This window comes from Diabrotica undecimpunctata, chromosome 8, assembly GCF_040954645.1.
Source record: "Diabrotica undecimpunctata isolate CICGRU chromosome 8, icDiaUnde3, whole genome shotgun sequence".
Taxonomy (NCBI): domain Eukaryota; kingdom Metazoa; phylum Arthropoda; class Insecta; order Coleoptera; family Chrysomelidae; genus Diabrotica; species Diabrotica undecimpunctata.
This window is the reverse complement of record NC_092810.1, coordinates 144,104,316-144,122,148: the sequence shown is the minus strand read 5'-3', so window position 1 is coordinate 144,122,148 and position 17,833 is coordinate 144,104,316. Positions and strand designations below refer to the sequence as shown.

Genomic DNA, 17,833 nt, shown 5'->3' with positions numbered 1-17,833 from the left:
ATATACATATAGTATATATATATATATATATATATATATATATATATATATATATATAATAAAATATTTATTAATATTATTATTTATGTGATATGTTTTGTATTATTTATTAAATGTTCATAATTACATTAGTCTTTTGTATTTCAAAATAATAATCTCAATAAATCACTGTATGACCCAGAACTGTCAATTTTGAAATACGTTTGTGTCATGTCCTCGGTAGTATAGTAGTCAGTATCCCCGCCTGTCACGCGGGAGACCGGGGTTCGATTCCCAGACGGGGAGGATTTTTTTTATTAATAATATTACATGGTAAATTAAACATATGCGTAAGTAGAAAAGTTATGTATATTATTGTCATTTTTAAATACTTATGAATATTGCATTTTAATTTGTATTGTATTATTATATTATTAACAAAATAAACAATGAATTTTACTGCAGAGTATGTGTAAAAAATTTTTGCATTCAACTTCTTTCATACATATATGAAAATAAAAATATACATTTTCATCAAAATATTGATTCAATCCTTCATTTACTATACTCCTATTACAGGTCAGAAGTTGTTTATTAATTGTTAGTAAGTTGTTATTAATTCTGTTTCTCTTTCTTGTATGTCTTACCTATAGAATTACATATGTAATGATTGTGCAGATTGACTCCCAAATAAATTTGTAACGGCAAATGCGTGTATAGAAGTGTAACTTCCACCGGCAGTCCCACTGGACTGCCACATCCGTTTTTTTTCTGAACTTTTGTTCGTATGATAAAAATAATCGAACTGTTATAGAAATCTACTTGCAGACCTAATTGGACCATATGGGATACTTTTTTATTTTTAATTTTATGAAAAAAAGTTATATTTACTATAAAAAGTTCTGAATGATCGAATTCTACAAGGTTTGTCAAAAATATGAAATGTAAATATTGTTAACTCTTACATAAAATTCATATTTTTTGACAAATTTTTCACAAAATTTATTATTTTTTGATTGCATTTTAGGTTTTAGAACCTGCAGAACTTTTTATAAAGAATAACTTTCATCTTATGTTTCCGATTTTCTTCTTTCTTTTTTATAGTGATTCGTTCTGTCTTTATAACAGAATCTTTGATTTTCCTTCACATATTATTTAGTATCTCAGTGTTTTTAATTTCTAATGTTAATCGTCTCATTTCTTGATAGATTATACAGTTGAAACTTCAGCACGTATTTCGTTTATGTTTAGCAACTGAGTATTCACTTCAGAACTTTTGGATTTTAATATCTTTTTACCCTCAGTTTCATTTATGAGACAAGGAGGTTATGGTCTGATGGGGCATCTGTTCCAGGATAAGCTTTAACGCTTTTAATGGAATTTCTAAATCTTAGATTGGTTAGTATAACGTCGATCTGATTTCTAATGCAAGTTTGTTTATTTTCCTGCGGTGACCTCCAGGTATACAGTCTACGGGGTGGTAATCGAAACCACGTGTTCATAATAAAAAAATAATAGCAAAAGTAATTGCAAAATCTTTGGATAAAATGACAAAACATCGTTTTTTATTGTATTATGTATATTTACAATATGTATTTTTCATAAAAAATACAATCTTTACTTTTCCCTCCGATTACTTACAGAGCACATCGAAGATTTTTCTTCACTGAAACATCTTTAATAAAACTTATTCCTGGTGTGTAGACGTCTATTGGAAGAAAGGACAATCTTTAAATGTATTTGTTTGGACGCAGTAACTTCCAGAAATCCTAAAATCACATTCGCTCGTTGTATCTATAAATTAATATAATTCTAAAAGTTATCAAATAATTACTATTTAAATGGGAATAAGCCACAATTGAAGGCTAAAGTAAATTTATTGACGTTTCAATTTCCACGTTGGAAATCAACGATTTTCGAAGTGGACATTGAAACTCCAATACAATTACTTTAACCTTCAATTGTGGCTTATTCCCATTAAAATAGTAATTACTTTAAAATGTCACAAGAAAATAGCTTCAGAACAATATAAAGTTATCATAAGGTTCAAAAATACATTGCATAGAATATGTACGTATTCTATATCGCCGTGAAAAACGCGACCTCTGCTAGACAAAAAATGCTCAAATTAGGATTATTTTAAGGTTTCTACCTTAATGTGATTATTCCAGAAACTTGATATTGTTAAAAACAATTCTTTGTTGTACGTTAATAGTTAAGGCTTTGACATAATTTGACTAATATTCGAACCCAGAGATCAGAATATACTTTTAAGATTTTTTGTGCGCTGAATTTGAATCTGAGCTCCAAAGCCAAATTGGCTCTGCTTCCTGAGATATCCCAACTAAAAAGTGCAAAAATAGCGGTTTTTGTCTTTTTTTGAGGTTATGTAGCATCGTAATATAATTTTTCTCCCAGAAACTGGTATAAGTATCTTAAAGTATAAGTCTCAATCGTTTTAAATGAATTTAAGTTTACTCAGATGTTTTCTTTTTTTGATATCAGAAATTCCAAACTCATAAAAACCTCATTTCAACAAAATCAAAACTTAGAACCCATATCGAATAATCCTAAATTCAACAATCTCATATCAAAATAAAATCATATACATTAATTGTGTTTACTAATCGAAACAAAACACCTCTAACCATATCAAACCCTACACACCACCCCTTTTAATCCAGAAGCAGGAAAACCCACCTAACCTTAAAACCCTTAAAATTAATTGCGAATTTTTCTATTTCTACCACCACCAAACCTCTTCGCCGGTAAAGACTGGATGTTTCTTAAAGTTCTGTTTTCCAAAGTTAGATGAATTAAACGTAAAAATTTGACACATTCAGTTCAAATTCAAGATCTAAGAAAAACGTAAAATTACGAAATGTTTTGCAATGATCTGAAAAATACCCTATACATACCTCTTTAGTTATTATAAATAATATAGTTTTTATGTATAGAGTGTTTATTTTATATTAGCAATAAAATCTTATGATTACCCAAACGGTGTGTCTTCGCCCATTGGAATTGGTCTTCCTGGCATAAGTCCCCAATTTGAAGTAGTTTTAGGACAACCTGGTTTACACGGTCGACCCATGATTGAGTTTCCATACCTAACAGTTTGAGCAAAATAGCACGCGCTTTGAAAATGACTGCATCTAGCTCTCACTAGAAAAGATAAATAAAAAGTACATATCTTGTATTGAATTGTAATAAAAGTGAAGAAAGGAAAACACCGCAAAGGACCCGCCGGCACTTTGCTTATGTAATAGTGGTTCTAGTTAAATTGGCAGACACTTTGCAGAAAGGTAGATTTGGTCATGCTGATCAAAAAAGTTTTCATTGCCCTAAGACTCAGCCATTAATTGTTTTTGAGTTATAGTATTTCAAAGTGTCTGTGTTTGGGCCATTTGAATATTAAATATTTGTGTAATATACAGGATGTTAGTAAATACGTTTTTCCGAGGTACGGGACGTTGAAATTTTTCTTACAAACTGAAGATTTATTTATTACCCTGAAACCGGTTGAGATATGCAACTAATATGAATAGTCTAAAAAGTTTATACGGCAAGTTTACATTATGACTTAATCTGAGCTTGGATAAAACAAAGTTTCTAATCTTTACCAAAAAACCAAATAATAATGCCCAACTTATTGATTAGATGTTACTAATATGCTTAGATGTTATATATTTAGGATCCTCCTATATGATTTTAGAGGCAGCCACTTTGACTAAAACGATGATGAGAGAATTGGAATTTTTTGAGATGTAGCTTTACAGAAGAATCCTGAAAATATCCTACGTAAACAGTCAGAAATGAAAAAAATTATTCAAAAGAAACAACTGGGAGGAAAAAATTTCCAGCTTCTGCAGAATATCATGCACAGAAAGATTTTAGGAAAATGTAGCGTTGGAAGGCGATGAACTCGGTCTAGCTAGTTTTGAGCTCTTTCGTGTATAGTATTGGAACAAGAATTGAGCCCTGGGGTACTCCAGTTTGTGGAGTGAATGGTGAGGATAAAGTGTTGAGAACTTCGATCCGGATCGTCCGATTAGAGAGATAGGAATTTATTAGTTGAACGAAAGATGTGGGCAGTCCAGCAAGGTGGAGTTTTTCGAATGACTTCTGGACGTCTAGGGTCGTTCATTTTAATATTATACTTACTTAATCTGTGACCGTAGCAACTAGGTTGAAATCTTCCTCCATTAACACAAAAATCAATATGACCCACTTGATTAGTTTCTCCTAAAAATCCAGCATTGGTATGAATAACTTGAACATGGTCTGCGTCTTCTTTGGACAAACGAAATTCTCTCCGAGCGTAACGATCAATCAATGGTCTTGCGGGATCCAAACCTAGAATATAATGATTATAAAAACTAAGATTACAGAACAACTAATTAGGCTCGCGTTATATCTGTTTAAAAAATTAACTTATTCCGTCTCTGCACAATCTAGTATAGCTAGAAAGTAGCTGCCATAGAAAACAGAATGCAGGCTCTAGCTACAAGAGTGGATGTTTCTGTTGAACCTTTTGAGTTTTCTTCAAACGATAGTTAATATTTTGGCTTTTTGGCGGCGAACTACTTTGTTGTCAAATTAAAATACTTACGTCTTCTATAACTTCTGCAGACGTTACTAATTTTTAAAAGCTAAATAAACTTTACGTAATTTTGTTTCAAATACATACAAAAACATAAATTTGGAAAAAATACTTTTTTTTAATACATATTTAGTTTTAGAAATTCACTTACCAACGTTAACGATACGCAGCTGATTGTCAGATGAGAGCCCAGACTGATTGATAGATCTCTCTCTAACTTGCGTTTTGATTACTACTCTTGTCTACTGGTCAGCGTTGTCATGTTTTATAAGATACTTTAACAATTCCGGTATTCTATGACTATTTGACTGTATATGTGAATTATTAATATATAAGTTAGGTAATACATTTTATCTATAATCACAACCTGGTAACAGTCTTGTCGTTAAAACTCAGTTATCATTTCTCAGAAATGAGTGACTTCATTTTTGATACTCGACTACACTTACCTACTACTTTATGCTGTCTCCTATCTAAATGATTACTCATCATTCCACAAATATGCGCTCCTAGAGAATGACCAACGCACGTAGTTGCTGTCGCTGAACCTCCATTGGCCATAATAAAAGCGTAAAGTTTAGCTCCACACTGACCTACTAATCTAGTATTTGATAGAGCTGATATATAGCAAGGGAAGTGTGTTATTGTCGACCAATCGATTGTAAAAATATTGTAATCTCTTCTTGAAAGGTAAGCTAAAACACATTAGGAAGGGCGATTATACTCTAGAGTTCAATATAAGGGGAAATACAGAAAAGTTTGTATGGAACATTTATATACTAGGGCAGTAATGAAAATAAAAGCTAAAAAAATCGTTACAGGTTTTTAAAAGTTCTAAAAGGTATATGAGTGATAGCTGATGGCTAAATCAAAGTTATAAATGTTTTTTTTTTCTGAAAAATGGCTTTGGCAGAGCCAATTAGCCAGACTTGTATATAAATGTTTATAAACTAAAAAGTCAGTCCTTTTTTAAACGGTTTTTTTAATAAAAATTTTGATAAAATTTTAATTTTTTTTAATATAACTTATTAATGAAGCCTCAAAGAATCTGCTTCTACGTCTTCAAAGATTTGTCATCAGTTATCAAAAACCTGTATAATTTCATAAAGCTAGAACAAATAAACGTTTTGTTTTACCTTTCAATGATACAATTTATAGACTATTTTAAATATGAATTTACCATTTCTCAATATCGTTATTGGAGATCTGCTTTCTGTACCATTAAATCCGTGAATAATAATCACATTATTTTTGTTATAATCGTAACCTGAATAATTGAGTGAATGTGGATTTCGTATATCTATAGTAATCCTCTTTTCGCCACTTTCTCTAAAAATAATCAACAGTTACTATCTAGCTTCGACGTTTGAATAATCTATAAATAAAATAAGAAATACCTACAGTGTTATGAACAACGTACTAAAGATCTGGAGTCACAAAGTTCTATTGTCACAAAAAAGAGCTGAAAATGCACTAAGTCTACATGTCAAGTCAAAATATCTCAACCAAAAATCGAAAGAATTTGTTATTACGAAAATGTGTGTTATACAAAGGGGTACTAAGTTCTCCCTTGTTTGTAAGACTAATGGATAAAATAGCCAAAGAAACAAGAAGAAGTGCCAGACCCGTTAAAAGAGTTGGAGTGAGAAAATTACGACAAATATTCATATCTGCATTAATCAATGCTGGCGATTTAGTTATTGTGGTAAATGGACAAAAAATTATAAAAAAGTTTATAATGCAATTTTGGAATGAATATTTTTATGTTTAGACAAAACTGAGATTATTGGAGTTTCCAAGAAAGTTGAAGAAAGTGATGGCAGAAGAAATCAAAGAAAGATTAAGCAAGCTGAAAATTTCAAACATTTGGACTCGATTGTAAATGCGGAGGGGAAATGGAACTATCAACAACAGAGTAACAAATGCGGCTGAAGTATACTACGTATTAAACAAGGCGTTTATTCGAAGAGAGGAGATCAGTATTAGCACCAAAATAAAAGAATTTAATAGTGTATACGTGCCCGTGCTACTATACGGCACAAAAACTTGGACGCGACACAATGGCGGATCTAGACATTTGTCTTGGAATGAGAACTTACAAATTGGGATGGGGAAGTTTCAATGAAACAGCAGCCAGAAGACATAAAAAAGATAAACCCAACCAAACTACACAAAAGACGTAAATAATGGTTTTCTTTAATTTTGGACCTTCTTAGGGGGGGGGGGATGATTCTCTATTTTATCCGCCCTTGCAGCGACAAAAGTAAGATACAAGCGTGTGAAATGCGGAGGGTTTTGTGACTGACAGGAAGAAGCGCAAGCAAGCAAGGAATTTAATTAAACCCAGCCTGAGAGACTTGTTCACCCCTTAAAATGACGTTTTCGTGTCCCAATTCATTGTAGCGAGGTGTATTAATTCGTGTATAAAACAGAAATCACTCCACCGCGCTCCAATGTCCCAGACCATCTTTTTCCCTCCTATAGCACTCTGATCCGCGACAGGGGCACACTACCAGCCAAATGCCTTGCAGGTCGGAGTTCTGGGTACAAGAACTCCAACATGGTTCCCTTGCCGAATCAAATGCAGGCTAGCATTAGGCGCTTTATTCCTGCTACCCTCTTGTGATTTATCTGTGAATCTGATATTGCTTGCTCGGGGTTTAAGTCTCCGCTAAGAGTGTGTTTTTTGTATAGATTTTTTGTAGGATGTTTTAAAGAAAGATCGTAATTAGTGGGCCTACACAGTGATTGTGACTGTCTGCATTGATGGAGCTACGAACTATCCTCTGATTTTGCTTTTTATGCTTTCTCTCCGGGATACATATTTATATAATATCTTTTTTTTAGTTCTTAGTTTGCTTCGTCTACCTGCGAGTCCTCTTATTGTGGCAGATATGCCAGATGCTCTTTATGTCAGATTTTATCGAAAGCTTTGCTTACGTCCAGGAAGTATATTCCTATGTATGGTTTGTCGGTAAATGTGGCTGCTGTTGACTCTGTTAGTCTGAGTACTTGTGGACTGGATGTTGATGTGATCGGAATCCAAACTGTGCTTCTGGAATTATTCCTAGTCTGTCTGTTTCTGCTTAAAGTCTGCTAAGGATGACTCTTTCCACAATCTTACTTATTGCTGGAAGTAAGCTTATCGACCTGTAGTTTTGCGGGAATTTGCTGTCCTTTCATGGCTTCGAAATCATGATGATATTTGCTTCCTTCCATCGATTTGGGAAAAGTCTATATCTTAGAATCATGACAAAAAGCGATAGATTGGGAAAAGATTTTATACGGGAACAGTGTAGTGTTGTATTGGTCTTAGACAAAGTCGAATAAAGACAACTTGTGTAATTTGGTCATATGGTTCTTATGGATAATAATAGAAATGTGAAGCAAGTATGACAAGCAGTAGTGGACAAAAAGCGGTGAAGAGGCAGACCAGCAAGGAATATCGAGATTTTTAAAGGTGCTGAAGAGGCGAGAAAACAGTTGAAGAGAATCGGAGTCAATGGCCGAGAACAGCATAGCATGATATTTGGAGAAGCATCTATTCCAAAACCTCAAATGCCTTAATCCAGTAAGGGTAAACAAGGCTTACGGATTAAGTAAGTAAGTATTAACTTTTCCTGTACTATACCAATACGCAATTACATTTTTATTTAAATTGCAAATTACTAATTTATTAGTTGATACATGTTATCGTAAATATTTTTTTGCAAAACAATTCTTTTTATATTTTTTTGTACGATAAACAAAGGTGAGTATTATTATTTACATAATCTTTTCATATACAATTCATAAACAACTATTTTTATTAAATAAACATTATAAAATATATTAAGTATGAATCGTCCAGTATATTCTAGTATGTTATAGTCAAATAACTAGCCGTTTTTAACTCATTTTTACATAAGTAGCATAATTTTTTTTAAAAAATACAGTAATTAATTTATGAAAAACATTCAGAGACTCGCTCTGCCCTTTAAGTTTAAAGCTTTCCAAGTGTTTATTTGAAAACGAATCCTTTTGCAATTTAAGTTAGTAAAACTTGCGCTGGACAGGCACGTTTAGACATAACCAGTAACTGCAGCCAGTCTCGCTGGCCCGTCAATTTTTACTTGGTGAAGTCAGTCGTTTGTTGTTATTGTCAGTGTCGTGTTACTTTTGCAAAAATGTACGCCAAAGACTGTAAAGATGTGTTTACACTTTACCTCTTTTTAGCGTTTATTTATAAAAAAAATGTACCAAAAACTTTTACGATAGCTCATTGTAAAGGTTTTTCAAAAAACTAACCGATTCTTTTTTCAGTTTTTGAATAAAATTAAAGGTTTCAACTAACGGACGAAAATTCTTAAAATCAGCCATTTTTCACTTAAATTGTTAATAAATAAAAATATACAAAAAAATTTGAATGAATTTGCATAAATTTTGTTACTCTATCTATATAGAACCGAAAACAATAATTGTTAGGTGACAGTCTTGATCGATTCTTACTTTCCTGGTACAATAAAAGTTTTTACTTCTGTTTATCTCATTCAACGAGTGCATTTTAATTTTTTTTATAACTTGTATAATGACAAATCCTTTCAAGTCTTATGCTAAAAGTACTATAAAACTTAAATTTACTAAAAGAATTGTACTGCAAGACAACAGTTGTTTTCTCTTATTCCTTTAGGATTAATTGATCTACTTGATCTAATTGATCTAAACTTGAATTAATTTTCACAAGAATAAGTCATCTACTTACGGAGTGTACAAGTAATATCTAATGTTATTATCTGGACATTCATAGTGTTTCTTCAGCAAACATCTCCAATAACTTAGATCCCACGCATTCCAAACTCCACCATGAACATCTGAAACATCATTATTAATATTAATTAACACGAACAAATACTAAAATAGAAAAAACAATTTCAGATTTATTAGGACGGTATCAATAGGATTGGTTCAAGATAATTATTTTATTTATTAAATTAAAAAGATAAAAAATAAATTTTGGAAAGACACAATAATATATGACAAATCTGGTACCAAGCGAAAATCCAAAAGTTGACTACAACAAAATTCAAATGAAATTCAAATTGCCATTGACAACCAAACTGCTGAGCTGCAAAGAAGAATTACTTAAGCATGGGTCGCATATGGAGCTCTATCACATCTTCAAGAGCAACATGACAAATTATTTGAAAAAGAAGATTTTCGATCAATGTGTGCTTCCAGTCATGACTTACGGCATCGAAACACTTTCCTTAACACAGGCCACAGCAACCAAATTGTGAGAGTGGCATATAGAAGAATGGAACGGTCGTTACTTGGACTCTCAGAGACACGGTTAGAAACGAAGAAATAAGGACAGGCGTGGCAGGTGGCAGATGTCATAGAGCGCATTGCATGGCTAGTGGGCATAGTGAAACTGTGGCGAGAATTAATGATGGGCTGTGGACCCAAATAATGTGTAGGATCACCTACACGATAAACAAACGACGACAAAAGAATCGCTGGAAAATTGGCTGCAGGAGGCTCAAGATCGACAGAACTAGAAGAAATTAGGGGAGGCCTGTGCTCAACTTAGACGCCGAAGGCTGCATGATGAAGTAAAATTAAACTAAACCAAACGTAGAGGGGAAGAAAAAGGAATGTACAACCTATGAAATACTCAAGTTATTGGTGTAGAAAAGATTATTTCAAAATATAGACAAAATAATAGATATAATAAGTACATTGAGAAATATAAAAGAAAATAAATCAAGAGACGTAAAATCAGTTAAATGAGAATCTCTGTGACTGTGAAATAGAAAGATTACAGAAATTAGACGACTCTTTTGACATATCTATAGTAAAAGTTTAAAGAAATCACCAGCAGTTGCAGAAAAGGGGACAGAAAAAGACAAATACAACGGACAAATAATAGGGTACAAAAAGATGAAGCTCAAACAGAACATAGAAGAAATATATAGAAGAGTTCTTTTGGTGTGATAGACGCGAATCAACAATAGCAGAATAAACAGACAGTGGCTAGTCGATTAGAAAAATAATGAAAGTGAAAAATACTTGAGTTTTAATTACGGGTTCAAGTGAAAAACGGTTTTAAGTATCAACAAATCTATAAATGAGGTAATAAACAAAACTTACCGTTTAAAAAATAAGAGCCATATATATCTATAAATATTAATACACATACACTATACTTCATATTTTGTTTAATTACAAAAGTTCAACTTTATTAGCGGTATAATTAGTTATGTACAACTATAGGCATTAAAACCTTTATTATTCTTTTCAAATTAAAGAAACGAACCGTCGGCGTCGATAGCTTACGGTACTTATTTGATGAACTTGAACTTGATCTTTTGCTCTAGAAATCTACTAAATTGTAGGAAATCCATAGAAAGAGACAGTGAAGTACGAATACTACATGGTATGGTGTTTGAATAAAATATTTTTAATTCATTAGGTACACAGGTACATTAAATATATACACGTTGAAATATATATATATATATTGTTATGATGTGTTTTTTGTTTGAATGATGAGCAATGAGTATTTTTAATAATATAATATATAGGGTTTTTATCGCGGTTCTCAAAGAATTAGCTTGTAAGTACTTTTTTAAATTATCTTTATTATAACTATTATGAAACACACATATATATCTAACCTAGCCAATGTAAATTTAAGATAAACTATCTTTAAACTGATGTTCTTATAAAACTAATTAAATTCTATAGACAATGTTAAATTTAAACAAACTATCTTCAAAATTGAAATTGTTATGACACTAACTAAATTATATTAACAAAATTTTGTACCTTTCTTTCACTGAATGCCTAAATGAACTGTTTTCCACTATATAGATTCTAATCACCACTGAATGTCTTCGTACTTCGGTTATCCTTGTTTTTGTGAAATTACTTTTTCCAATTATCAGCTTCTACCAATTTAAGATATAGTTTTCTTCACCAGCATTTATACACCACCAGCAAACACCATTTATATTTATTCTTCTTTTCAATATACCAATATGCAATTATTATAAGTTGATTTATACTAATCTCCAATCATAATATAATTTTAATTCCTTCCAATGTCCATCCAATATTCTTCTAATATACTTTTATAATCTTCAATAATTATTTGTGTATAATTATAAATGTGCATTAAATATATGCATAATTTTTAATCTTCATTTAACTCACTATATTAAACAATTGGACTATCTCCAACTAACTTTCATATTTCTTATTAAACTGCTTGACTGACTTACTAAAACTGTGAACAATCTACTAACTTTCATAATAAACTGCTTGACTTCTGACTAAAAACTTGCTGACTGCTTGACTTCAGACTAAAAACTGCCATCTTGAATCCAAATCACGGGTATTTATATCCTTTTGGATATTCCAGAACCATCTGGTAAGAGATCATGTTCCAATTTGTTCCATTACTTTCATATAGATGTTCTCGAAAAAAATATCTGTTCGATCCACCGCCATAATCATTATTTCGAGAATGTTCGACTGTAAACAATGGTCACACTCTGCACTCTGGAGAATTCGTTAATGTTCCATTGATAATTTTGTTGACATTTAGGCTTTTCAGATCAGAATAAACATTCAAATTAGTAACTAACACTCTAATTTAATAAAATACACATTTCGAACAATATATTATTATAACCCCACTTATATTCGTAAAATTCTTAAAATCACACTTAGGAATGGAGGGTATAGTGTGTTGCCTAGTCACATGGCTCACTTAAAAATATCTACAAAATTATAACTACTAAAATACAACTTTTTACAATTATTATATGCTAATTTATTAAAATTGCCCTCACATAAATATATTTTTATTAAATTCTCTAGTATATAACTTATTTAAAACAACCAAATATCTAATATTATGTAGTATATAACTTATAAATTATTTTCTATAAACCCTAATTGTCACAATACCCCAAAAATAATATTTAAAATAAATAATTTACTTATTATTTTTTTAAATATTAATTTTCTCATACCTTATTAAATTTAATAAATCAATTTTTTTTTTATTTAAAATGTGTTAAATACATCCCTGTTCGCTGTCTATGTCAAAACAGAGAACAACGGATCACAGTTCGGCTATTCTATGGTCAAACTGTCATGTCAAATGAAGCAATGGATGCTATGTATATATCAGAGAATAAAATATAACCTTAATTAAAATATAATCGATATTGTGTTCTGTTTATTTATAGACAAAATCTAGGAATTATTTCCATTCAAAATAACTTCATCAATATAAATTGGTAAGTTTTTCCACTTTATTATATTAGAAAGACATTTTTATAGCAATTATAGTATCAATTTTGTGTCTAACCCCAAATTATGATTTTTAGGGTACACAATAATTTCCATATATACAAAATTCAACAAGTATGATGTCAAATTGATTCAAAATAATGAAATCTACCATCTTCCATTTAACAAATCAAGTCTATTGAATAAAATGGATATATCAGTAAGTTATTAGTGTTAAGTTTATAACCCAGATATATCACTACTTTTTGAAAAAATGTACATTTTTCTTGATTTATTTTTAGTCCAACTTTATCTAATCTGTTTATTATAATTTTTAGGTGTTTCTCATGATCTTCAGCCGTTTTAGAAACAATTAATATATCATCAATGTAGTGAATTACAAAATGTTCATATTGATCCAGAATATCATGAAGACATCTACATAGAGCACTGCAAGATGATTGAAGTCCAAATGGTACTATTTTGAATTGATATACTACTCCATCTATCTGAAATCCTGTATACTGTCTACTTTTTCTTTCTAGAGGTATTAACCAGAAACTATGCTGTAAATCGATTTTAGTGAAAAATGACATTCCTGTAATTCTTCCTAATATTCCATCTATACTCATTGGTGCTTCAAATTGCTTTTCAGTAATCTTGTTAATATTCCTTGCATCCAAACATAACCTGATTTCACCTGATCTTTTTCGTACTACTACTATGGGGTTAATAAAACGTGTGTCTGCCTTCTCAATGATCCCATCTTCTAACATATTATTAATTGTTTTGTTTACTTCTTCTCTGTATTTATATGGTATTGGGTATGATTTTGTTTTAAAATCTTTTTCTTCTTTAACTTTTATACTATGGATATAATTTTGTGCAATTCTATTTTCTTTATTGACAAGTCCCTTGTGTTGCTGCAATATGGAAATGACTATTGATTTATATTCTTCAGGGCAATTTAAAACTTTCATCATATCTTCTTCTTTACAAATCACATTATTCTTCAATATGTACTCATTATTCCTTGCTTCCAATTTTACGCACTCCGCCTCGTAGGCATCCATCTGCTTAAAATTTCCATTCCTTAAATATTCACTACAATAATTATTCTTTACATTCTTCTGGGACATTTCCCTATCATCAAAATACATTTCTTCTTCATAAACATCATTATTTTCTTTTAATAATATCCTATCAACTCTTATTCCTTCTTCTACCTCATCTTTCTGCATAAATTTAATTATTTGCCCTTCCAAAGTTACCATTTTTTCTTCAAAATCTATCTTTACTTTCTTCTTTTCCAATTCATCATTTCCCATTAATATATCAACACATAAATCCTTGACAATAAATCCTTGCATATTAATTTCTTTATTAAGAATATTAATTTTAAAATTGGCTAGTTTATCAATTTCACCCAACTTCTTATTATTTGCACCAATAATTTTAATTTTTGGAATCTTTATTATATCTGATAGTTTTAATGTATTAAAAATAAAATTCTCCGAGACTAAAGTACTTTCTGAACCAGTATCTATCATAATCTTAATCATTTTATTTTTGGCCAAAGCATTTATATAAATTAAATTAATAGATTCAATAATTTTATCTTCATCTAAAGAAATAAATTCAGAAGGTTTTTCATAATAGCAATGGCCTAACTTGTAATTCAGAAAGTTTACTGCACAAAATTTTGATTATTAGAATTGTCAGATTGTATCTGACCACTTGGATCTGATGTACTATGTCTTTCCCTACTATGACTTCTACTCACATTTTCTTGCCTTGTACGATTTCGTTCCCTGTCTTCGCAGCTCCTATTCCTTCGAACACAATTTACCTGTCTGTTATAGTTAGGTCGCTCTGTATTTTTTCTATTGTTAAAATCTTGTCTATTATTATTAGTACTGTTATTAAAATGTTGTCTATTATAATTAGTATTATTATTACAATTTTGTCTAATTTGATTACTGTTATTATTATTAAAATTTTGTAAATTATTACCATACCTAGTATTATTGTTATATGATTGTCTATATTGTTGATTATCATTTTTATTATATTGAAAGTTATTGTTGTTTTTTCTGTTGTTATTATTACTTGTCATATTGCCTCTTTGTATTCTTTGAATAAAATTAATAAAACTATCTATTGTTTGAATATTTTGTACAGTTACGGTTTGCACAACATCAGCATCAAAATGTCTAGATACATTTAAGACTGTTTCATCCTCTCTAAGTGGTGGTTCTAAATATTTTGCAACTGTTATCAATTTCAATGCATAATCTACCATATTTGATTTTAAATTTTGATTATACTTTCCAAAATATAGAATTTCTCTAAACTTGGCTTTCTCTAATTCACCCCAATAATAATTTAAAAATTTATTTTCAAATGTTTGAAAATTATCTAAATCATTCTCAATACTAGCAAACCAAGTTGCTGCATTGTCATTTAATGTCATTCTAATATAATCTTTAATATCATTATTATTATTCACCAATCTTAATTTATGTTTTAAACTATTTATGTATACTCTAGGATGCAAATTTTTTATATTACCAGAGAATTTAATCCCAGTCTCATTTGTTAAATTTAAGTAAGGTCTCCCTATGTCTCTCATTTGTGAAATATCATCTATTCTCTGTTCCACATTTCTTATTTGATTACTATTTATTTGGATATTTTGTTGTAAATCGTCTAATTTTTCTTCTGTGTTTCTCCTGTCTTCGTTAATTTTTACTTCTAAGTTACATTTCTGTAACTCTATTTTCTGTTCTATATCTATCTTATTATCTTGAATAATCCTCTTTACTTCTGTCCTCTCATTTTCTATCCTTTTCTTGTAGTCATTCCGTATAATTTTTATTTCATTTGCTACTTTTTTCTCTGCAGCTTCAAGTTTTTTATCCATTTGTTTTTCTATTTGCTTTACAATTTTATTATTATTATCTTCTATTTTCTTTTCTAATTTTCTATAATTCTCTTCCATTTTTTTCGTGTTCTCTTCCATTTTTTTCGTATTCTCTTCCATTTTCTTCGTATTCTCTTCCATTTTCTGTTCCATTTTTTTCATGTCTTCTTTGACTTCTTTTGAATTCTCTTCTATTTTTTTTGTATTCTCTTCCATTTTTTTTGTATTCTCTTCCATTGTCTTGTTCATCTGCATCATTAATGACCTCAAAGCTGCCATATTGACATTTTCCTCTCTTTCTGGATTCATTTCTGCAGTATCTTGTGGAACTTGAACTAAACTCTCCTCTTGTATAGGTTGTGTTTCTACTTCCACATCTTCTTCATTCTTTTTGCTTCTTGTACCTTTCTTTCCTTGAGACATTTTGAGACTTTACTTGTTCAAATATAATTAAAAATAAAATCTATAATTTTTTTTTTTTACTGATAATTAATTTAATTATATGAGAGCACTTATCTTCACAAACTAATTCTTTTAAATAGAGAGCCACCGCGTTGGGTGCCAAATTGTTATGATGTGTTTTTTGTTTGAATGATGAGCAATGAGTATTTTTAATAATATAATATATAGGGTTTTTATCGCGGTTCTCAAAGAATTAGCTTGTAAGTACTTTTTTAAATTATCTTTATTATAACTATTATGAAACACACATATATATCTAACCTAGCCAATGTAAATTTAAGATAAACTATCTTTAAACTGATGTTCTTATAAAACTAATTAAATTCTATAGACAATGTTAAATTTAAACAAACTATCTTCAAAATTGAAATTGTTATGACACTAACTAAATTATATTAACAAAATTTTGTACCTTTCTTTCACTGAATGCCTAAATGAACTGTTTTCCACTATATAGATTCTAATCACCACTGAATGTCTTCGTACTTCGGTTATCCTTGTTTTTGTGAAATTACTTTTTCCAATTATCAGCTTCTACCAATTTAAGATATAGTTTTCTTCACCAGCATTTATACACCACCAGCAAACACCATTTATATTTATTCTTCTTTTCAATATACCAATATGCAATTATTATAAGTTGATTTATACTAATCTCCAATCCTAATATAATTTTAATTCCTTCCAATGTCCATCCAATATTCTTCTAATATACTTTTATAATCTTCAATAATTATTTGTGTATAATTATAAATGTGCATTAAATATATGCATAATTTTTAATCTTCATTTAACTCACTATATTAAACAATTGGACTATCTCCAACTAACTTTCATATTTCTTATTAAACTGCTTGACTGACTTACTAAAACTGTGAACAATCTACTAACTTTCATAATAAACTGCTTGACTTCTGACTAAAAACTTGCTGACTGCTTGACTTCAGACTAAAAACTGCCATCTTGAATCCAAATCACGGGTATTTATATCCTTTTGGATATTCCAGAACCATCTGGTAAGAGATCATGTTCCAATTTGTTCCATTACTTTCATATAGATGTTCTCGAAAAAAATATCTGTTCGATCCACCGCCATAATCATTATTTCGAGAATGTTCGACTGTAAACAATGGTCACACTCTGCACTCTGGAGAATTCGTTAATGTTCCATTGATAATTTTGTTGACATTTAGGCTTTTCAGATCAGAATAAACATTCAAATTAGTAACTAACACTCTAATTTAATAAAATACACATTTCAAACAATATATTATTATAACCCCACTTATATTCGTAAAATTCTTAAAATGACACTTAGGAATGGAGGGTATAGTGTGTTGCCTAGTCACATGGCTCACTTAAAAATATCTACAAAATTATAACTACTAAAATACAACTTTTTACAATTATTATATGCTAATTTATTAAAATTGCCCTCACATAAATATATTTTTATTAAATTCTCTAGTATATAACTTATTTAAAACAACCAAATATCTAATATTATGTAGTATATAACTTATAAATTATTTTCTATAAACCCTAATTGTCACAATATATATATATATATATATATATATATATAT

General features: G+C 30.0%; 1 protein-coding gene across 1 annotated transcript; it reads right to left on the bottom strand.

Annotated features, from left to right (window-relative positions):
• Nucleotides 1-1,589: 1,589 nt before the first annotated feature.
• On the bottom strand, nucleotides 1,590-10,872 carry LOC140448636 (phospholipase A1). Its single transcript, XM_072541734.1, has 7 exons — nucleotides 10,712-10,872; nucleotides 9,324-9,432; nucleotides 5,763-5,911; nucleotides 5,032-5,277; nucleotides 4,144-4,335; nucleotides 2,976-3,144; nucleotides 1,590-1,748 (listed from the first exon to the last, which is right to left on the bottom strand). Exons 1-7 carry the CDS (start codon nucleotides 10,770-10,772, stop codon nucleotides 1,688-1,690), a joined length of 987 nt encoding a protein of 328 aa, XP_072397835.1. The 5' UTR covers nucleotides 10,773-10,872; the 3' UTR covers nucleotides 1,590-1,687.
• Between the last annotated feature and the right edge of the window lie 6,961 nt (nucleotides 10,873-17,833).

Excerpts from the sequence above, each read along its gene's own strand:
- LOC140448636 (XM_072541734.1), bottom strand. The coding sequence starts at position 10,772 with ATGAAGTATAGTGTATGTGTATTAATATTTATAGATATATATGGCTCT. Across the intron at positions 5,912-9,323 it reads AGATATTACTTGTACACTCC|AGAAAGTGGCGAAAAGAGGA; the intron begins GTAAGTAGATGA and ends GATTATTTTTAG. Across the intron at positions 4,336-5,031 it reads GAGACAGCATAAAGTAGTAG|GTTTGGATCCCGCAAGACCA; the intron begins GTAAGTGTAGTC and ends ATTATATTCTAG.